This window comes from Mchenga conophoros, linkage group LG15 (genome assembly GCF_057382185.1).
Source record: "Mchenga conophoros isolate Kocher_MC1m ecotype Shallow Benthic linkage group LG15, M_conophoros_male_GT1.1, whole genome shotgun sequence".
NCBI classification, from domain to species: Eukaryota; Metazoa; Chordata; class Actinopteri; order Cichliformes; family Cichlidae; genus Mchenga; species Mchenga conophoros.
This window is the reverse complement of record NC_140540.1, coordinates 15,810,429-15,833,883: the sequence shown is the minus strand read 5'-3', so window position 1 is coordinate 15,833,883 and position 23,455 is coordinate 15,810,429. Positions and strand designations below refer to the sequence as shown.

Genomic DNA, 23,455 nt, shown 5'->3' with positions numbered 1-23,455 from the left:
CATCACACATTTGTTGTTTTTATTCTTAAGATGAATTTTTCTTGAATGAAGACATTGATTTGGCACAAGTAAAAATATGGTTGATTATATTTATTGTTAGTTAAGAATAAGTTAAGCGAGGGTGAAAAAAGAAAAGAAAAAGGATGAAGAAGGGAGGGGAGAAAGAAAAAAATGGAGAGTGATGGAGAGGTGGAAGGAGAGGGGGAGGTAGAGGTTTGAGGAGATAAAAAGCGGTGGAGGAAGATGGGCTACGCCTTCTCATGATCAACTGAGGAAGCAGGAGGGTCCCTCCTCCAGAAGAAACAGAAGCATTTATCATTATCTTATCAATATCGGGTCTTAGGTATTTTTTATTCAACAATTACAATTTTTTGGAAAGAGAGTGCAATTGGACTGCAGTTAAACGCACAATATTTGCCCCAGAAATGAGGTGGAATAACTGGAATAATGTAGCATAACAGCAGACTTCTAAAGTGTAGGTTACTACAACTGGACAAATGAATGAAATCCAAATGAATGTTACCACGGAGAACAAAAATAACCAACCTACATCAATAATACAGTTATACTGCACATATTATTATTTGTAGCCTGTTTTATATAATTAAATATATACACATATATATATTGGGGCAGGGATAGCTCAGTAGGTAAAGTGGTCGCCCCATGATCGGAAGGTCGGCGGTTCGAACGGCTACCCTGAGGTACCCCTGAGCAAGGTACCGTCCCTACACACTGCTCCCCGGGCGCCTGCTTAGTGGGCTGCCCACTGCTTCACTGAGTGAATGGGTCAAATGCAGAGAAAAACAAGTAATTTCCCCATGGGGATCAATAAAGTATCCATTATTATTATTATTATTATTATATACATATAGAACTGTTACACAACCTCTCTCGCTCTCTCTGTGACACACACACACACACAAATGAATGACCGGCCGCCTCCATCACACCCCCACACCCCCCTACAGTTGGTAGAGTCCGGGACGGAGCATCATGGCGATTGACGGTAGGTACTCGCTCTCAGGTGTCCTGCGGGACTCGTGGGAAACTTTGCACGGGGCTGAAGGAGGACGTCTTTCCATAATCTCACGCGGTATTCACCGAGTGTGTAATTTCTGGTCCAGTTTCTCTGTAACTCACGCGGCGAGTATACCGCAGTGCTCCGGGGGCGCGGGGCTGATGCTGAAGTGCGGACACCCGCACTGATGCAGGACCGCTGAGGTCTCATTATCTTCTCGGGATGTGCACGTGAAGTGATTCGCGAGTAAACCGAGACAAGCAGGCAGTCCCGGTGCTTTGATTTTAAACTAGGGATGTTTTTAGACGGCAGAAAAAGCGTCAGTTATGGGACACCTGTGAGCACGTAGCGATTAATTTGAATATTTTAACACAAAGTCTTAGCATGCCGCTGCTTGGCGTCACATGACTTTTTGTTTTTCTTCCGTTAAAGAACTATATAACTTGGCGGAAGAATAGGGTTGTAATATTTGAAGAACACTCCGCTGCTGTCAAACTTTATTTGATGGCTGCACGTGCTGTAGATACCTTCATAGCTAACATGTGCAGCGGATCTAACAGCCTTCATGCTGAGGGAAAAGTGTCTCCTACAGGCTTTAGTGAGAGTGACCGGGACACATCACCAGGCAGCGACAAAAAGTAGGCTCGTGCCTTGTCCCGTGCTGTCACGGATACGGGTCTTATTGTTTCACGGGCGCTTGTTCCTGCGCAGTGTCACTTGAGAGAGGTGGTGTGGTTTAATTAAAGATAGACAGCTCCAGAAGAATTTTAGTGTAATTTTTTTAAATTAGATGTTTTATTGCAAATTTTTAATGAAATTTGCAGCAGCTTGGCGTCACTGAGCAGGGGCGTGTACAGAAGGGTAGCAATGGGTGGCACTTGCCCCAAATTCCCATCCTGGGGACCTTTCCAGTAATGCCACTGGTCTAGAATAGCCATTCCTAAAGTCAAGAGTGCTGCGGCCCACTTAAAAACCAGCAAATCTGTGGGGCTCAACGAATCTTAAACCGTTACTCCATTCAAATATAAGAGAGGGTGATATGTTTCCTTGAAAATTTTATTCAAAATGCTGTTGTCTATAAATATTACCAGTTTTAATACTTTTCATATGAATAAATACATTTATATAAATTTGTAACTGTACATACTTGTGAGTAATTTCAAACTGAAGTTCTGTTATTACCACGGCCCACCTGCAGTACCTTCCCGGGGCACATTTTGGGAATCACTGGTCCAGAAGCTGGTCTTAAACCTTGATGTTAGAACATCATTGGATGAGGGTGTGGAGAGGTCCAGTGTTGAAATGTAAGGGCTTCACCACACCTACTATGCAGTGGCTGGCGAACAGAAGTTCAGAGATTCGCAGATTATACACAGGACTTGTTGAAACAGTTTGAAATACTGTGGAAAAAAACAATTTCTTTGCCTACTGTTTTGACTTCTTCTCCTTCTGTATCAGCACTGATGTGGAGGCATTGTTATATTAACTAATAGGTCGGTGTTAAGTGGCTTAACAAAAAAAGCAATTCTCTGGAAATGGTCAGATATGAGAACTAGACTAAAAATGAGTGGAAAAACAGGCAGTTTCCATAGAAAGTCTCTGTAGGACCTTCAGAAAATATGGAGAAATATAACCTAAAGTCTGGCTCAGTGAAAGCAGAATATGAGTCACAACTGTACACAGACAGACAGTGACAACATTTACTTCTATTATTGTAAAAATCCATCTCTTTTTGAGCTTTTAAGGCAAGTACTTGTTGTACACTAAGAATTACTAAAGTTTGGTGAGAATAGACAACAGAGAATTTCTGCTAATGAATTAATAGAATGAATTGAGTCGCTCAAGGTCTGTCTGCTACCTCAGTCACAGTTTTCTCTTTGCTCTGGCACTAAAGTCAAGACCTCATGCCACTTCTACTATCTTGTGCAGTCCTGGATGTGAAGAAACTAATACACCTTTTTTAACGTTATGAAGGGATTCTTAATGCACTAAAATTTTGTTTCTTGGTTTGAGACAACTCAGCAACAAATTTCAGAATGTATAAAACACATTGCCGCTATTTTTAATTTAATAATAAACCTAAATTCAGAGCCAAGACGTGACCTTGCCAAACTCTTAAGTAGAGACACCTTAATTAATGGTGATACTGGAGCCTCAATACTGAACTGTTCAGCCAAAGAGAGATTATGTGTCACTGTAAAAACTTGGGGATGTGAAGGAGAGGAAGCACTGTTAACTTAAGCCTCATAGCGATTATGTAAAACAACCAGTTGACACATTATGAAATTGTATTCCAGTGAAAATACTAAATCCTAAAACTTATTTCTCCATAACCCAAACAGAGCAGCGTATTGCATTGCATTGCATTGCGTTACAAAATCATGTTGATAATTTTCCAGCAAAGCAACTCATGCCTGGGCTTTTGCATCTGTCGAGGAAATAGTTCATGTAATTTTATTTTTCAAATTTCTACGCTGTTGCTTATAGTTGTAGGAGCCGACCCAAATATAGCAATTTGACAGAGGAACTTTTAGTGACTTGTTGAAGGGTTGGGTTCACATCTGTCACTGTACATGGACTTTTTCCTCTATTTAACATACCGAAAAGGAAAGCCTTACAACCACAGAACTACAAGGCTAAAATAGATGTAAGAGCATTTATTTGAAAGATGAAATATTCTATTTTCTTGTTTAGCATAAGGCTAAAATGCGCCTATCAATGAACCCTACCTTTTTAATTGTTTGTTTGTTTTTTTGGTGACTAGGCGAGTAATAAGGGATTACACAGGAAGGCAGTTCAAAGCAAACAGTGCAGTAAATGTCTCCAGAAAAATCAAACTAGAATACAAAACCCACCCTGTGCTCAAAACTTACAGGAAAGGATACGGAGAAGCAATAATAAAAAATGCTCGACTGGGAACTGAAGGCCAGTGGCAAGAGCTTTACAGGAGATGCATAAACAAGGGACAATGACAGCTAATTAAAAAGAGGCGTTATTAAAAAAAATATCCGGAAAACAAACAGAGACACAGAGTAAAACTGACAAGGCATCATAGCTAAGTGGAATTACAAAATAAAACAGGAAATTACTTTGTAGAATCCATGCCAGTCATCACAGCAATGAGTTATTAGTTGCCTTATAAAAAATGCATGGAGCTATAATTACTGCCTTTAATATGCATGACTTCTTGACATCATTGAGCCTCAGAGTAGCTGTGGCAGAGTGCATTTTTAAAAGTGTTCCTTTGTAGTGGCCCGTGGTTATTACTGGTATAGAGATGATTAATGATAGCCTACACTGCTCTATAGGCTAATATACCCATCAATATATTAAAGACAGAGAAACAGAGACCACGAAAAGCAAACAAGGTCATTCAAGCCTATTGGTTTTATGTTTGCTGACATGTTCATCTGTCTCATTTAACCTGAGGACAGACCATATGTTTCTACATTGCATAAAGTCATATTTAAAACTCTGACTCCCAGCTTTACATCGTCTTTCTCACAGGAGGGGGGAGGAACTGTGGTGTTCATGAGCTCATCTGTGCCAGACGAGGTAAGACCACATTGCAACCACACATTTAAAACCGTGCGTGTGTGCATTTTCAAGAGTATATTTTGTTAAACAACAAGAAAAGAAATTAACCAGGGTATTTACAATAATATTGCATTTATATTTAATTAATTTAATATTCATAATATTAAAAGTCTTATGATTTCCTTTTTTAGACAATAAAACTTAAAGAATACAAATGGGTTTAACATGACATAATTAAATCCCACTTCCACTTCTTCCACTTTGACTAGCTGTGCCATTTAATATTTAATATGTAATAATGTGAAAATGCAACAGCACAAAATGCAGTTAGTTCAGAGAAATAATAAATATCCTATTGCAGTAAATTCCTGTTTAAACATCCTGCTTGGATGATGTACTGATGATTCTGATTTCTTGTGTAGTGTCATCTGCGGTGCGTTGGTCTCTTTCCCACATCTGCATCTCCAGACAGGAAGGGCGGCATCATGTTTTAGATCAACATTAAGATCAACAGCAGGCTTTGGAGTTTAAATATCAAGAAATATTTGAAAATGACTCAGCTAGGTAAAGTGTTCTACAGCATCTTGGACTGATTATGGACTTCTGAATGATGCAGTGAATAACGGTCAGGTCAGGGATGATCTTTCCACACAGGAGTGTAGCTGTTCCTGTCTATCAGCCCTCCCGACAGGGTTCCCTTCAAAAAAAGGAGTTCCTGAATGCTGAATGTCACAGACATCAGCCCTGATGAATAACTGCAAATCCAGAAACTGAAATAAGAAGTTGTAGAATTCACCTCTGTATTAAATTCTGATAATGAGGCAAGCGGTTGGCACGCAGTAGGATTGTCTCTAAGATTTTGTGATGCTCCGTTTTCATGTTGTAACCATAGACAGTATTAAAGATGGCTGTGGCTGCTAGGGCTGTGCGATATGACCAAAATCTCATATCCCGATATAAGACATCTATCGATATAAATCACAAAAAATTTACATTTTTTTTGTAAATTCTGTGAATCTCGGGCAGCTCGACTTGCGTGGACTGTTTCCAGCTGGGCGTCATGTACCTGGAGTCAAGGGTGCCGATGCATGAAACGATACATTTTTAGACATAAGTTTTAACGGCCGCCGTTTTCTTTGCGAGTATTTATTACACAGCGTTCTGCGGGGAAAAGCCTGTTCTAACGTTTGAGTCTAAGGTTTATTTTTTAGCACCTGGCGGCTCTTTTTTTGCTTCTCATCCGTAAATAATCTGCTCTTTCACGCGATTCAGTTTATTTTGAAAAGTCTCAACAGGATCTTGAGCTTTATTGTGAAAGGTTTATGTGGAACATAAACAAGCGGACACGTGACGCAATGGTTTTACCGTCGTTGTCGTATAAATACATGCGCTTTTCCGTCCGTGGTGTGGTTATATTAAATATAAGAGAAAGAGAGAACTTTAAGAAATTAATATAGCCACTACAGTGACCATCAAAACGATGAAAAAATATTGCCCTAAACAGTTTATTTTGCGACACCACGAAACAAACGATAGCGTAAAATTAAACGATAGACGTTTTTATATCGTCATCCGGTATATATCGTTATATCAAACAGCCCTAGTGGTTGCTGTGAAAATTTCATTGGCTTTTGAAGTTCCATTTTGAAACCTTTTCACTGTCACCATCTTGGTTGCAGAAAACGGATGTGATTTGAAAAGATGGGTCTGACTGAGAACCACTTGCTAACTTGCTAATGATTTGCGATTGGCAAGTTGTTAGTCATTGAATGAGTAGGCAATACCACGATTCAGCTTTAAGGCACTTATGCATTGGCTTCATTTTTCCAACATGGAAGCTATGACAGTGTTTTGTTTTTGTTAGTTTTATTGTTGTTTGCACAGTAGATGAGGGATTAGTAATTAATATTTACCAAGGGGCCACATGGGAAATTAGGACTGTTGTGGAGGGACGGACCAATAAGCTTATAAAATGAGCAAAAGTGAGTTGAGCTATAGGTAGAGGCCATCTACAGCAACCCCAATTTCTAATATGGACCCTTGGGGAAAAATTAATTACCCAGTCCTGTTTCAAGATGTAAAAGCTTTACCCTCATCAGGTATAAAATAATCATTTGACATGTAGATGTGTGAACTCTTTATCCCTCCTGGCAAAAAGATCAAGAAGAAATGAACGAAAAGGGCAAACATAACAGCAATTAAAACAAATACAGGGAATATAAGTATTCCTTTAGCGGCTGTGAATTTAGTGCATATATTTTTTATCTTACCAATTTACCACTTGGCAGGTGCTACATATGTGCGCATTAACCAGTTACGAGTTAATCTGACACGTGTATTCACCATCTGTTATGCATTACAGCACAAGCTGATTTTCAATCCTCTGCTAAGATTTAAGTTTCCAGATCTTTGTTTCAGCTTTATTTTGTGAGTTTTCTGATGTAAGCAGATTATAAAATTTTGATATAATGCCATTTCTTAAGCAGGCCTTTGTGCGTGCATTTTTAAGCCTTTCTGTTGCATGACTGGAGAAGACTGGCTCATCCCCCCACCCCCAGGCCCTCTCTTTTGCTTGTGAATTTTTACTGAAATATGATGTATAGAATGCTTTTCTATAGCTTTCTCAGTAAGCACACGGTTCATGTGTGAATTATGCACAGCGTATCAAGTTTAGGTTCACTTCAGCAAAAGAAGGCAGCTGTGTGTTCATGATTTATTCAGAGTGGAGGTTTTGTTTCGTATCAGAGGTCCATGTGTAAGCAACAATTCCAGATTGCATAACGAGCATGTCCCAGAAACGCCACTGAGTTTTAAAGCTTTAAACAAAGTAAATTAATCAAGCACTCGCAATGTCGAAATTTTAGTCATTCTGTGTCTTAGCAGATTAGGAACATGAAAGAGTAATTTGCTTCCCTTGTTTTATTTGACACAGACACTTCATTCAAACTAGCTCACATTTCTCTCAGGCTGTTATTTATTTTCTCAATGAATGCTTCGGTGGCTGTGCTTTCATGTTTGTTTGTTAGCTTGCTGGAGTCATTACCTGGAGAAAAAAGGTAGATTGAATCCTGAGGCTCATTTCAGAATCCGGAGTTCAGCCTGAGTTCACATGCTGTGAGAAACAGATTTATTCTGTTATTTTTATCTTGTTTATTCAGTTTGCACACACAGATTGCACATGCACACACACTCAGGGAGGATAAAATGAGATGAAAGAGCGGAGTTTTTAAAAAATCCACCTTAATCTGCTCTGCTCTTAAGAGAGATATCACACTTTCCTAGGTATTATGTAAAAACAGGAGGGCGAACTGTTTCAAAGGCCTCTTTGCTGCTCCGCTCCACTTTCCAGTGTATATCGTTTTGGGGGGGGGGGGGCTCAGGTTACCTACCCCAGGTGTCTGAATTATTCAGCTGCTGTTGACATTTACAGAATATGGCCATGTATGAAGTGTCATCGCTTGCCGCAGCTCAGGACCATAAGCTGTTCGTTTTCGACAGATGGCTGCTGCTCTCGTAGCCTCAGAGGTCATTCTGCCTCAATCAACACTGCTGTCGGGAGTGAGAGTTGATACGTAAGCCTGGCGAGTGCTGGACCAGACTAAGTGTCAGGGATTTGTTACATGTAGGATTACTTTTGAGCTGGACAACTTTGTTATTTCCCTCCCTCTTCTTAGATCATTTACTATCAGTGCTTTAAGAAGCAGTGCTTTTTGGGAACAGCTGGCTTTAAAGAGGATATTCATTTAGACGAGGTAAGCCTCTGTTGTCACATTGCTCTCTTATCTCCCTCCTACTTCTTTTGCCGTTCTTGGGAATTTAGCATTCACCATTTTGGCAGTCTGCAGCAGGCAGCAGCTAGTTGTCAGGCTATAGTCATCTCTGCCTGTTGCCATGGTGAGACAAGTCGGTCCATAATAAGTTCAGTAACAAGGTTTGCAAAAGTATACCTCTGTTTTTCCTCTCTCGTTTTCTCATCTGAGACCAGATTTTTACACCAATTTGATCAATGACGGGTGATTGGTCCTCAGGATGTGACCACCTGCTGCAATGCAGACGTGTAACAACTGTCAAGCTCCGTCAAGTTGTCCCAAATATACCTCAGGTTTATGTCTTTGTTTTGTTTTAATGTTGAAACAAACAGTCATCTTCAATTTCACCAAACTCATACCACCAAATATAATGTGTCACAAATGAAAATGGAACAACACGGCAATATTGTGAATGAGGTTTCAGTAAGCAGTGTAAGATTTCACCTTAAAGGGACGTGAAGCAGCATCTTAAAGCTGCCTGTGGCCGTTTTTAGACAGTATTTAAATGAGTAACTGCAGTGTAAAGTTGGTTGTTTGCTGCTGTGAGATACGTACGATCTAATTCTGCTATGTTACATTATAACACAACAACTCAACATAACCCTCGAAACTCTTTTATACTATTGCTCTGGTATTTTGCTTAGTTACAATCGATGAGCCGTGATTGGACAATTTGGATTAGGGGTATAAAACAACCTAATCCTTAAAAATGGAAATGCAGAGGGATTAATTCATGAATATGCCCATAGTTTTTTATTGGGATTAAATTTTGTTAAGGCAGTAATATGTGCCTATAACTCGCTCAGTTTCAGTGTCTCTTATTTAGCAATCTGCCCTTTCAAGTGATCTTTAGAAATGCAGTTCATGCTTCACTGTCCACCTTCTCTTCCCCGTTTCCTGGCTATTACACTGTGCTGTGTCTGTGTTGTAGCCTATTAAACCAAGGCCCGGTCTGTTTTTTTCCCTGGGTTTGCTGAGTCTAGGTTTCAGTTAGATACAGTCCCTTTGAGGCTCTTATAAAAATAGCACAGGGCTGCATGGTTACATGAAGTATGGTTGGCCTACATACAGTGCTGTAGATTTTATCTCGTGTGCCTTTGAAGTGGATCTGTTAAAATGAAAAATATCTAACTCTCCTCTGACAAGCCAAAATGGCAGGAGTTTTATTGCAACTTTAAGATATTATCACAAAACAAATTATTTGACTGGGGTTGTTTGCGGCTTTTCAGGAGTCCTGATCAAAAGACTTTTTTTTTTTTTTTTTTAGCTTGTAACCACCTTGTGTATTTTTATTAGAAAAACATGGGGCTCTTTTTTTCTTACTTAATCAAATACCTTGGTTTGGTATTACTTCTGTTTAAGTCTAACATTTGGATTTCTTTTTTTCTGTCAGTTCTTGCTTTGCTTGTTCCTCATGGCTCCTCCTCTTCTTCTTCTTCTCCTCAGTCTCTCCCGAGCTCCTGGGTGTCCTGTCTTCCATTGCAGCTTTCATGGCATTGATGGCTCTGTTTTTTCTTTACCTCAACAACAAATTGTCAATGGAGAGTCCTGACAATCTGTCACATCTCAGTGACTATAAGAACAACCAGCCAGGTACTGAACACACTCAAAGATTTATTACGCTATTAAATCTGTAGAAATTTATGCAGACGTTTGGATTGCTCTTGGCTTTATCGTGTGGGCATCACTGTAATGACAGCGCGTCCACATCTTTATGAGCCATGCTTAAACTGAACATTGTACCTGCTGCATTATGATATTAATGGCAGCTTTGCATCCTCTTAGCTGTGTTCTGTTAAAAAAAATACAACGGCATATGAACTGAGACAACATTTCTCCAAGTCAAAACGATGTCATTCTATTACCTCGGCTTACTGTTTTGTTTCTTAATTTGTACACTTGTACAGAATTTGCTCTCTGATTAAGAATTAAAACCTTCTCAACTTGTCTAAGTCTACTTATGTCCTTCTTAGGTCTTCACCAAGGTTCCTTGGACTTTCCTGTTGTTCTCAGTATTGGTCAGTCCATTGAGTTCTGTCAAATAAATGATTTTTCTGTAGTCAATCATGATCACTAAGGAGAAGTAATTAGGCCTTGGCCTTGTCAAGTTAAGACATTGTAGAACCTTAAGCACCACTTATTAGAAGGCTTAAGTAAGCACATTTTAGCCTGCATGTACAGTGGGGCAAAAAAGTATTTAGTCAGCCACCGATTGTGCAAGTTCCCCCACTTAAAATGATGACAGAGGTCAGTAATTTGCACCAGAGGTACACTTCAACTGTGAGAGACAGAATGTGAAAAAAAAATCCATGAATTCACATGGTAGGATTTGTAAAGAATTTATTCGTAAATCAGGGTGGAAAATAAGTATTTGGTCAATAACAAAAATACAACTCAATACTTTGTAACATAACCTTTGTTGGCAATAACAGAGGTCAAACGTTTACTATAGGTCTTTACCAGGTTTGCACACACAGTAGCTGGTATTTTGGCCCATTCCTCCATGCAGATCTTCTCGAGAGCAGTGATGTTTTGGGGCTGTCGCCGAGCAACACGGACTTTCAACTCCCGCCACAGATTTTCTATGGGGTTGAGGTCTGGAGACTGGCTAGGCCACTCCAGGACTTTCAAATGCTTCTTACGGAGCCACTCCTTTGTTGCCCGGGCGGTGTGTTTTGGATCATTGTCATGTTGGAAGACCCAGCCTCCTTTCATCTTCAAAGTTCTCACTGATGGAAGGAGGTTTTGGCTCAAAATCTCACGATACATGGCCCCATTCATTCTGTCCTTAACACTGATCAGTCGTCCTGTCCCCTTGGCAGAAAAACAGCCCCATAGCATGATGTTTCCACCCCCATGCTTTACAGTAGGTATGGTGTTCTTGGGATGCAACTCAGTATTCTTCTTCCTCCAAACACGACGAGTTGAGTTTATACCAAAAAGTTCTACTTTGGTTTCATCCGACCACATGACATTCTCCCAATCCTCTGCTGTATCATCCATGTGCTCTCTGGCAAACTTCAGACGGGCCTGGACATGCACTGGCTTCAGCAGCGGAACACGTCTGGCACTGCGGGATTTGATTCCCTGCCGTTGTAGTGTGTTACTGATGGTGACCTTTGTTACTTTGGTCCCAGCTCTCTGCAGGTCATTCACCAGGTCCCCCCGTGTGGTACTGGGATCTTTGCTCACCGTTCTCATGATCATTTTGACCCCACGGGATGAGATCTTGCGTGGAGCCCCAGATCGAGGGAGATTATCAGTGGTCTTGTATGTCTTCCATTTTCTGATGATTGCTCCCACAGTTGATTTTTTCACACCAAGCTGCTTGCCTATTGTAGATTCACTCTTCCCAGTCTGGTGCAGGTCTACAATACTTTTCCTGGTGTCCTTCGAAAGCTCTTTGGTCTTGGCCATGGCGGAGTTTGGAGTCTGACTGTTTGAGGCTGTGGACAGGTGTCTTTTATACAGATGATGAGTTCAAACAGGTGCCATTCATACAGGTAACGAGTGGGGGACAGAAAAGCTTCTTACAGAAGACGTTACAGGTCTGTGAGAGCCAGAGATTTTCCTTGTTTGAGGTGACCAAATACTTATTTTCCACCCTAATTTACGAATAAATTCTTTACAAATCCTACCATGTGGATTCATGGATTTTTTTTTCACATTCTGTCTCTCACAGCTGAAGTGTACCTCTGGTGCAAATTACTGACCTCTGTCATCATTTTAGGTGGGGGAACTTGCACAATCGGTGGCTGACTAAATACTTTTTTGCCCCACTGTATATTTTTTGAACCTGGGTTGAATAGGGAAAATCCAAACTAAATTCAAACTTGTGCATCCAACTCTTGTTATCCCTCAGCCATAAAAGGCTGATGGTGAATTGTGGTGATGTGTTGTTCAGTGTAGAATTGGTTGCATGTATTAGCGCTGATGCCAAAAAGCTTGACCCAACAATTACCACAGTTCATCCACCGTGGATTCAGGCTGTTATGATTATTGAATGTTCGGTTTGCAAACGAGTCATAATGTGTGCTGTTTGCAAAAAGCACCAAGACAAAACCAGCACAGTGTCAGAGTAGAGGAAGTAAGAGTTAGCACAGTTGGCTTAAACCATTAAATGTGTAACACTGCAGTTTTTGTATTTTCTTATTTTGAAGGCAGAATAATACACATTTTATTGCTTTTGCTGTGACACACATAGTCTTGTCTAAGTTTTGAACTGAAAGCTATTTTTGTGGTCTTAATTGTATTTTTCTTTTAGTGTATGACTAGGCTTACTCTACATCCGTGACACTGACCGATAATGTCTAAGCATGAGACCTGTAACGAGTATAATTCTTATTACCACCATATTGGTGCGTATGTACATGTCAGCACTCACTGTAACACTGCCAGCACACCATGCTAACAAACACATGTTGTGTCAGTGCCTCTGATGAGCTAATCTAGTGATCAGCACGGTGACAGGAGGAACCCCGGCTGAGAGATGGCCTTCTTCAAGAGTTTCCAGCAGAACCTCCCATCTGTCAACATTTCCTCCATCTTGGACTCAGTCACCAGTCGTGTGGACGATCTCGCCAATGCCGTCAGCGATGTCACCTATGCTGTCAGTGACCAGCTGACCGAACAGGTCACTACTATCATCGACAAGGTGCAGGAAAAGGAAGATGGAGAAAACGGCAGCCAGGAATCGGGTCAGAATTCCACCCTGCAAGAAAGCAAGTCCGGGAGTAAAAGCATGTGGCAAATGCCCAGAGACTCAGAGGGGGGGAACACAGGCTCAAAGAACAGCCAAACTAGTGATACAACCGAGGCAGAGAACACTCAGAGCCAGCTGGAGTGGGAATGGAGGGACGGATGTTGGCGAGTTAAAAAGACAGAAGCCGAGTTAGCAGAGGAAGAGAGGAGGAAGAAAGAGGAGAAGGACCTACAGGAGAGGAGAGAACAGAGGAGAAGAGAAAGGAGACAGAAGCAGCTGGAGAAAGAAGCCAAGTCTCCGAGAAATGAAGAAGACTCTCAAGAGGAGAAGGCTGATGATTTAGAAAACACAGAAAAGAAGTCAAATGACCAATCAGCTGTTCAGCAAAAAAGTGGTGACAATGATAAAACTCCTCATTCATCTGGTTGTGAGAGTGAAAGCAGGGTGTCAAAGCAGGAAGAGCAAAAAGATCATGAGGAGGAGGGAGAGAAGGTAGAGGATGGCACTGAGCGAGAGGGAGACGATGAGGAAGAATCTGAGCTTTATAGATCGTCTTCCAGAGTGAAAACGTCGGATAAGAAAAAGGGGAAAGTCGCAAAAGAGGGTTCGAAAAAAACTGAACAGGCTTCGGATGTGGAAAAAAAGAGGGACAAAGGCAAGAAGAGCAAAAAGGGGAAAAAGAAAGGAAACCAAGGTTAGAGAGTGTGCTGCTTCTCTCTCCTCACTGCCCTTTGGATCTTCTCTTCTGCTCATGTTTTCAAGTTCTTGCACTAAAATTCACAATTTTGACCTGTTGTGTGCCAGTTTCAGCAGCTGCATGTTTAACTGGTTGAGTTTCTTACTTCGTTAAATATTGCACACGTTATAATCTGTGGGTTACTAGAATTAATGCCCATGTGTGACGTGCAGAGGGAGTTTTATCAGACAGTGAGGAGGACAGAATTCCAGAGGGCGAGGCCCAGCAGAACACAACCTCTGCATGGAGCAGCACACGCAAACAGTCATCTGAGCACGGAGGATACAGCAGCGAGGCCTCCAGTGAACAGGGTGAGAGCACATGCAGTGGAAAAGTACGTACACGGTACATCGCTGAACATAAAACCCCACAAAATCAGATACAATATGATAAGAATCATAAAACACAATGCATACAAGAATCATCTAAGATTGCATAAATACTAAACTCGGAACATCAAATGCATAACATCTTTTTGTGTTTATTTATCTGTAATTGTAGTGTCTATTCTGTTTTTTTTAAAAAAATTAATAGAAATAGCTACATATTTTGGGTTTCGTTTCATTGAGCCCCAATGTCTCTTTGGTGGATCATATGGAGAGTTTCTGGCGAGTGTCCTTTTCTCTAAACATCTTGGGTTAGTGCTAAATGTCTGTTACTAGAAGGAAGTAAAATTTATTTGGTTTCTTTCCCAGACTTGGAATAGAAAATTGATAGCAGTCTAACACCCAAATACATGAATCTGGTTATAATTCAATAATGACACTACCCTCAGGACTAATGGGGAAAAACTCACCCAGATTGATCCAGAAGTAACAAATATTCTCATGCTACAATCTCTAAAAGCCACTATTTCTATCTTTATGCAGTGATATGTTTTGATTGTGTTGTGTTCACCTGCCAGGTTTCAGATGCCAGGCCAATCTAACCTAACTGGCTGTATCTTCATTTTTTACTGCACAAACATAATGTGGTGTTGATCTTTATTGTTGTAAAATGATCTTTTAAATGTTTTAATTAAAGCTGCTTTTGTCAAATATTGTGATGAGGAAAAAAAATCACAGGATGCATATTTAATGAATAGATTTAATATGAATATGAATAAGGAGCCAGTATTGATCATGTGCCTCATCACACGAGCCAAAGTGTGAAAAAGGGTGTGGGTTATTATCAGCAGAGGTTTCATGTGAAACCATTGCAAGGTATTAATGGGAATTAAAGGCACCTGGAAAGGGATCTCAAAACTACATTTTAGGTGGCAGACAGTTGGTGTTGTAAGCCACACCCTCTGTTCAAAGATGGCTTATTTCATCCTCTTTCAAACCATCTGTCTTCTCTGTCCAAAATGTGGACATTGACATCCTCGAAAGAGTGACCTTTGTCCTTTAGATCCAGATGTACGGCTCAGTCTTGTCCTGTCGAGGTGGCTCTTCTATGTTGTGTTTATGAAGTGGCTTTTTGGTTTCTCCAATGTAGAGGTCTGAGCACTCCTCACTGCACTGCATACACTACGATGTTCAGTTCGTGTTTGGGAGTTTTGTCCTTGGGATGAACCAGTTTTTGTCTGAGTGTATGGCTGTGTGTGAAGTGCATTGGGATGTCGTGCTTGGAGAAGAGTTTCCTGAGTTTATCCCATAAACCTGCTACATAAGGGATGACAGCGTTGTTCTGTTTGTCATTTTGTTTCTCCCTTATTGTTGTCTGACCTTGTTTACTGTGCGTCTTTGCCAGTTGGGATAACTAACTAATGTTCTAAGAGCTTTCTTTACAATTCAGTCCAATTCAGTTTTATTTATACAGCACCAAACCACAACAACGGTCATCTTGAGGCGTTTTATATTGTAAGGTATACCGTAAAATAGTACATACAGAGAAAAACCCAACAATCATATGACCCCCTGTTAGCAAGCACTTTGGTGACAGTGGGAAGGAAAAACTCCCTTTTAACAGGAAGAAGCTTATAGCGGAACCAGGGTCAAGGAGGGGCGGCCGTCTGCCGCGACTGGTTGGGGTAGGAGGAGGAAAACAGGACAAAAGACATGCTGTGGAAGAGAGCCAAGTATGATTCAGTGCAGAGAGCTGTATAAACACATAATGAGTGAGAATGTGTTTCTTTACTTTCTCTTTTGGCTTACAGGGAATGTTTTCTTTGTATATTTTGGCCATAAGTGGGCCTGAACAGTTAAACTACATGATAAATGTATAAAATGACAAAAGTTCTGGTAGTTCATTTCCCAGACTACCCTGGAATTATAAAATTATAAAACTTAGTTTTCCATTTATTCCCTTAAAAAAAGTGGACTCACTGTTAAAAACAAAAACACATTTCTACATTAAATAGCACAAAAACAGGAGTAGTAGTATAAAGCACAGTGGTTGGGGGTGGGGGTGGCTTTATCAGTAGGAAAAGGTGTAAAATGTATGAAAATACAATAAAAGTCTAAATATATTTGCACGTCTTATAATTTTCCATCTAGTGGGCCAGACTAGAGTCTTTGCTAGGCCGATTATGGCCCCCAGACCTTATGGTTGACACCACTATATTAGTACATGAAATATTGTTTTTCCAAGATTTAACAAGAATTTAAAATGACAATATAGGTTTGCAAAGACTGAGGAGACACTGTATGTCGCTAGACTGTATGTTGCATACCTAGTGAGTTTCCATGCAGAGCACAGTACGACTCCAGTAACACTCCTTCTGCATCCCTCTTTGTCATTGTCGTGAGAGCAGCCAGCAGCATCCAGAGGATAAAGAAAGATTCCTCGCTCGGTGAACCTCAGCCTCCACCGTACCAAGACGAGGGCTCAGGGGCCTGCGTGGGTTCTCGATCCCGCTCAGAGCGAGGGGTCAGGAGGGCGCTGTCCACACAGCACTGTGACAGCCCCCACTGCTCCAGCGAGGCCAGCGGGGACCAGGACACAGAGAGTTACCTCAACAAAGCCTGTGATGAGGACATACCCAGTGACAGCACTGCTGTTCTAGGGCCAGAGGTGGGAGATCAGACCTACTGTTTGTTGTCTTTTCTGTGTGTAAGCAGTTTGTTTTGGATGCCCTGTAGTTTGATGGAATGATCAAAGTTGGGAGCAACACTTCATCAACACTTACAGGAAGGGCTGGGTGATACGTTCGCTGACAACAGTTTCATTTTTTTGTTGTGTATTTTCTGTAAAAATGTGGAAATACACTCTGAACTGACTTAATTATTTGAGTGTTCTAATATTATGTCAGAATGGGGAAAAATTAATAACATTCCAGAAATTAAAGTAAAATTCATAAAGGAGGGGGAAATTGTTTTTTCTTTTCTGTACATTCAGGATGGTTCTGGTCCTCCGCTTCCCACTGCCTACGAGCCAGAGCCCCTCGCCAAATACGGCACCCTGGATGTCGCCTTTGAGTACGATTCCAGTGAGCAGTGGCTGGCCGTCACTGTCACAGCTGCAACTGACATTCCTGCTCTCAAACAGACCGGCAACATCTCGTGGCAGGTCCACTTGGTCCTGCTGCCCACCAAGAAGCAACGTGCTAAGACCGGCGTTCAGAAGGGCCCGTGTCCCATCTTCACAGAAACATTCAAGTTTTCCAGGGTGGAGCAGGAGGCCCTGGGAGACTATGCTGTTCGCTTCCGCCTGTACAGCATCAGACGGATGAAAAAAGAGAAGGTCCTGGGAGAGAAGGTGTTCTACCTGACGAAGCTCAACCTGCAGGGCAAAATTGCTCTACCTGTCACCCTGGAGCCTGGCTCTGAACTTACAGTGAGAACACTTTTTAAATATACTTTACATCTCAAATATCAGCTGTACACCATTTCTACTTTATTTATCAGTATCTTCAGCATTCCTTCATCTACACATCCTTGTAGAAGCAGTTATTTTATTTTTTATTTGAGCAGTTATTAAGAAGCAACTGTGGGCATCTAGGACATAAAAACTGCATGTATAGTGTCACCATTTAAATTGGTTTAAAAAACATTTAAAAGTTTTGGTGAATAAGTTTTGATGCTTTTTTCCACTGAAAGTTACATTTCTACCATCATTCTCTACAGATTCAGAAATCTGTCTTTGTCACACTCTCAAACTGCCCCTCCTAACTCCTAGGTTGATTAATGAATTATTGGCTTCTTATTGTTTTAATTGATGATTAAGTGGTAATTGACTCAAATAAAGTGCCTCTGGGTTTTGCCTCGCCAGGGTTGTGGCTCTGTGGTGAGCGTGTCTCGCAGTGCGGGGGCTCTGTCCTATCGCTCCACTGAAGACTCATCCACACCCGAGATCCTCCTGGGTCTCATCTACAACTCTGCCACAGGGCAGCTCTCAGCTGAGGTAATCAAGGGAAATCACTTCAAAACGACAGCATCTGATAAACCCGTCAGTAAGTACATATATTTAACTTTGGGCTTTTGTGCCAGCGTGGGTTGAAGTGTGGAATGACGCTGTAAATTGTTCAGTTAAACTTCTCTTCCCCCAATGGGTGCTGATATGTCAGGCTATTGTTTGGGCCGAGCAGATGGGCAGGACTTCCAACAGCATGCAACAGAAGCAAATAGGGGATCATTACATTTGAACGTTTCCTGGCACGAACACCAGCTTTTTAATAACCTAAGCTATTAAAGCCAAAATGCTGAAGGACCTGCTGCTTGTCATGCTCGCCGTGCTTCCCGTGAAAGCTGACCTTCTGCTGTATATTGAAATCTTTAAACTGCTTCCCCTCTTTCTTCTTTCCAATGGTGTGTGTGCTATGGTGTGTGTCTGCCACAGATGGTCTGTTTTGTTGTGTAAAACACTTCGTAGGGGGACAGCTTTATATCATGAGAGGTAAGACAAAAGTAAACTAAATGTAAGCTTTCTGTACGTTTGTAGATTTGGTGAGGGTTGTACAGATGTGTAGAACTGTGTAAAAGTATTGCCCCATCTCCCATTCCTTTACATTTTTCTCTTTATATTGCCAGGCTGTATTGTAATTTTTAAAAGTGATCTTGAGCAATGTTCTCCAGGCGTTTTGAAGGACCTTCAGAGCTTTTTGTTGGGCATTGGAGGCTTTTTCACTCATTTTCAGTCCAGTCCTTGTACCTGACCATTTTCAGAGGAATGCTATGAGTCCCATCCTTGCAAACTAAGAAAAAATCTAGCACCGCGTTTGCAGGAGATGCATCTGAAACTTGAGTTGATTCATCTACTGTTCACTGAAGCCTCAGCAGAAGTGGTCTCAGTGGAAATGTTGCTGTCAAGAAACCACTCTTAAGGAAGGGAAACGAGGAGAAAAGGATGAGGTATGCCAAATTACGCAAGAACCGAACTGAAAATCAGTGCAAGCAGGTCTAATTTAATGGGGAATGGCCTCCCCAGTGTCCAGACCTCAACATTATTGAAGCAGTGTAGGATCATGTTGACAGAGAACAGAACAAAAGGCAGGCAACATCCAAAGAAGAGCTTTAAACGTCTGTTAAGAAGCCTGGAGAAGACTACTTGGAGAAATTACAAGAAAGCTTGGCTATGAGAGTTCAGACTTCGCTGAAGAACAAAGGTGGTCATACCAAGTTTGTTAGAATTTTACAAACTTTGTTTTATTTCCCTTATTTACTGCATGTTTCCATGTATTTATTTGCACATTTCATTCATTCTTTCTTGCAAAATATAAAGAAATGGGAGGTAGATCAAGACTTTTGTGCACTACATTACGCACCGTAGGTACCAGTTTGTAGCATTCTTAGGTTTGGTCCTCTGAGGCCAGACTTCAGCATTTTGCTTTCTTGTCAGACAGGGTGAATTCAGCTCTCACTTCTTTATGTTATATATATATATAAATCTAGAGCTGGGAGCTCAGCTAGTTGTGCATTAATGTGGTGAACGAATGTCAGTTACAAAAACATTTGTTGGATTAAAGATTTGATTGGTAGGAAACTTTTGGCTAATAGTGCAGATCCATGTAGTGCATTTCATTTAGGTTTTTTTTTTATTAACGTTTAATGTGTTTTTAGTTTAACAGACACAGTTGTTTTTTTAGTAGTAACCTCAGTAAACCAAGTTTGCTGTTTCCAAATGTAAGCATCGAGGGAACAGCTTGCTAACATGAGAAGTGGCACAGTCAGAGGAGCATTAGACTGACTCTACAGAATTAGTTAAATTAGGTCAGCCCTTGGCTGGTTTGCTGTTTTCTCCTGTTGTTACTCTGAGATAATCCAACTTTCTCCAGGCTCTAACTCCATATTTACTAAGCTGATAGAGATCAGTATCTTGGCAAGAAAGTAGCTTCCCAGAAATGTCAGTCATGTCAGTCAGTAGTCCTTCGCAAGCCACAAAGTTTTTAGTTTTCTACCCTGCACTGACTTGCTTGCATGTTCTAAAGGTCACTTTCCTTTGGCATCATTTATAATTTATGTGCAGAATATTTCAGAAATCTGCTGCCAGCAAATATGAAATAGATTAATGGGACTTCATTTGCAGTTTTCAAAGAGTTCCACAGTTTAAAAAAAATCCACCAGCAGCATGAGTTTTAGGAGTGAGGCAATTATAGCGTTCTTGGTGTTGAGAGCTATTATTAAAAGACACTCCGTACCTCCTGCTGTAGTACACATGTCCGACCACTTGATGGCAATGTCTCACTTCTCTCCTCCAATGCTTCCTTTCAGACACCTATGTGAAGCTGACCATGCTGGACTCAAAGGGAAAGGAGATGTCCAAGTGTAAGACGGCCGTTTGCCGTGGCCAGCCCAATCCGATCTACAAGGAGACATTCGTGTTCCAGGTGGCGCTCTTCCAGCTGTCCGAGGTGTCACTAGTGGTGTCGGTGTTCTGCCGCCGGAGCAGCATGAGGCCCAGGGAGAGGCTGGGCTGGGTCTCCCTGGGCCTCAACAGCACCAGCGAGGAGCAGCAGGCCCACTGGACAGAGATGAAGGAGGCTGAGGGACAGCAGGTCTGCCACTGGCACACCCTCACCGACACATAGGATGACGATTTTCCAAGACCGAACTTCCAGAAAGAGCATTCCCTCTACATTTTCGGAACGCAAGAAAACTCCCTGTGGGATGTGTGTTGTGTGTGTTGCATAGAGGTGTGAGAGGTGAGCATGGGTTCCTCGTCTTAACTGCCAGACTGCATGAATACCCTTTAATCTGCCACCTTTCTCTGAGACAGATGGGCTGACTCCTGCTTCCGCCTTGTTTACAGGACCATGTTAAGACACTTCCAGACATTTTTCCGCCTCTGAATCTTGGACCAAAGAGCTCGGTCCAGTACTAGCAGGCTCCTTCCTTCTTTCCTTTTCTGGATTTCAGCTGCCACCAGCATACCAGACATTACTCAATCAGTCGTAGCCACCGACAAAAGACAATGAATGAAGAAGACTGTTACAAAGGGCCTATAACATGCTGCAGCTATACTTACAAGCTATGCTTTATACAGTTTGTTTACACGCACATGACATTATGCAAGATCCATTCATTGGTTTTTCCTTTTAGGTTCTTGGGTTATTCTTCCTAGTCTACCAGTTTTATGGTCGTTTCTGTGGGCTGTGCGTTAAACAAAGACAGATTTTCTTTTTTATCTCGTGGTCTTGCATAACTCAGTGCACTATGCATCTGACGCCACTTTAGACGAGAGGAATGCAATTCTTTCTTGTGCTTGCCGAGTCTCTTACAGAATTGGACACAGCTCTGCATGCCACCGGTATCAAAGAGCAGCTTCCTTTCCTGTGTAATGCAGATCGAGCCTGTTTCACTATTCAGCCTTCTAACAACTCAGCCATGTTCATTCATGTAGAAACATGGTGCTTCCCGCTGAGGAGGAATATGCAAAAGCCTGCACAGGCCAAGTAAAGCTGGCCGTTTCTGCCTCGACTGTGTACGCTGTAATTTGAGTTTGAGTGGCGAAACAAATCACAAGAAGGAGATGATCATATTTTCTCATTTTCATTATTAAATAAAGGCTAAAATAAAATGGGGAAAAAAATGTTCAGAACTGAGAAATCTTATTATCCAGGCGAGGGGTTCATCTGGAACAAAGGCCATTTTAAACTCCTCTGAAAGAGCAGCTATGAGTCAGAAAATCCCCCGATAAGAATGCTGAAGACTGCACAGCCACACCCTTGTATTAGTGAATGAAACCCTTTCCCCTGCTTCTGCTGGTTGAAACCGAGAGGTGTGGGGCGCATTCTTCTTTCTCTGTCCCAGTGATGTCAGATTTGAACCCTTCTTCTCACTTATGAATACTGCAACCACTCCTCGTCCCTTTAGAGCTTCTGTTGGGCCAATTTCAATTTCTAAGTTTTCAAAAGAGGTTTTTGCAGGTTTTAATAAAAAACAGATGTTATCTAGATTTTCTAATAGATGATCATTTTTTTCACAATCAGGAATAACAGAAAATTTTTAGTTTGGTGTGCACTTAAGTTTTAAAGTGCAGGTTGTGTTTAGCCAGCACTGATAACCATTGACACAATATCGGGGAACAGGCCTGTTCGCATTCTTGGAGAGTTAGCTTTAATGGCAAATGTGCAGTCCGAGCCAGCTTAATGTAGACTAAAGACTGGAAATGGAGGAAAACATCCAGGGTTGCCAGGTCTGTGGTTTTCCTGCTTAAATGAGCTGCTTTCGAAGTGTGGGATGAAATATTCATGGGCTGGCTGGATAGATGGATCATTCTGCATTTCGCATAAAAATTACATTAAAAAAAATATTACTAAAGTACATTGTAAAAATATAGTTAAAATATTTACTTAGATCCAGACTCCAGATCAGCACATGGTGCTGTAATGCTCTCCTCCTTCAAACACCTGCCTCTCATTCCCAACTCTGGCCACTGAGTTAGTTTTGTGACACACACACAGCAGGCAGCCCTGGAAGTGGCTGTGACTAAAGATATAAAGGTCTGCCCGACAAATCAAATTTTTGTGTAGCAGGTTATGAACAACTGGTAACTACATGATATATGTTTCACATCTCTTAAGGTTTCTGCCTTAATTTTCAAAAAAACCACAAAGGGGGGAAAAGTCATTTACAAATTTTTGATCTGCGCACAAAGTGGAACAAACAGTGTTTTATTTCTGAGAAAAATGACTCACTGGACACTTTATTAGGCACAGTTCTTCATAGCGTAGATTCAGCAAAGTGCAGGAAACATTCCTCAGATATTTTTGGTCCATATTGACATGATAGCGTCACGCAGCTGCACATCCATGATGCGGATCTCTCGTTCCACCACATTCCAAAAGTGCTCTATTAGGTTGAGGTTAGGTTGTGACGTTGGAGGCCTTTTTAGGACCGAGCACTCTGACTTGTTAAGAAAACCGTAAAAACAGTGAGACTATTTTGAGCCGATGAGATATTTGCATTAGTAAGAAGTTAAACAGGTAAGTGTTGTTCACTTAACCGAAGACACCAAAGAGCTAAAAAGGTCACCTGAAGGTAGGTGGTTAGTTTTATTACCTGGAAAAAAAGCTGTCATTTCGGGGAATGATGGAAAATATTAACGTCAAAGCTGAGAAGCCCCACCAAAGTTTACCAAGTAGGAACTCCAACTATTAGTGCATTGTGGTCAGAAATGGGAAATTTCTGGGAAGTAGTAGGTTGCCAATATATGCAGCACCTCCCCCCTTGACAGAACTCCACTAAAGAGCAAATAATTACTTCCCAAAATGTCCTGATCCAAGTCTAAGG

At 41.3% G+C, this 23,455-nt stretch overlaps 1 protein-coding gene across 5 annotated transcripts; it reads left to right on the top strand.

Annotated features, from left to right (window-relative positions):
• The first annotated feature begins 967 nt into the window (after window positions 1-967).
• On the top strand, window positions 968-22,651 carry syt14b (synaptotagmin XIVb). Of its 5 annotated transcripts, none has more exons than XM_085245818.1 (9): window positions 968-1,009; window positions 4,529-4,576; window positions 9,814-9,960; window positions 13,979-14,116; window positions 16,540-16,799; window positions 17,124-17,561; window positions 17,997-18,177; window positions 18,564-18,620; window positions 20,435-22,610. In XM_085245818.1, the coding sequence occupies exons 1-9, from the start codon at window positions 997-999 to the stop codon at window positions 20,749-20,751; spliced, it is 1,599 nt and encodes a 532-aa protein (XP_085101944.1). In that variant the 5' UTR covers window positions 968-996; the 3' UTR covers window positions 20,752-22,610. The 5 variants fall into 5 exon arrangements, 3 of the variants coding, with proteins under 3 accessions (XP_085101944.1, XP_085101942.1, XP_085101943.1); XR_014888459.1 differs by lacking the exons at window positions 968-1,009; window positions 4,529-4,576 and adding an exon at window positions 12,798-13,763 and having other exon boundaries at window positions 9,847-9,960; window positions 20,435-20,865; window positions 20,973-22,651; XR_014888460.1 differs by lacking the exons at window positions 968-1,009; window positions 4,529-4,576; window positions 20,435-22,610 and adding exons at window positions 12,798-13,763; window positions 19,152-20,417 and having other exon boundaries at window positions 9,847-9,960; window positions 18,564-19,075.
• Window positions 22,652-23,455: the final 804 nt, after the last annotated feature.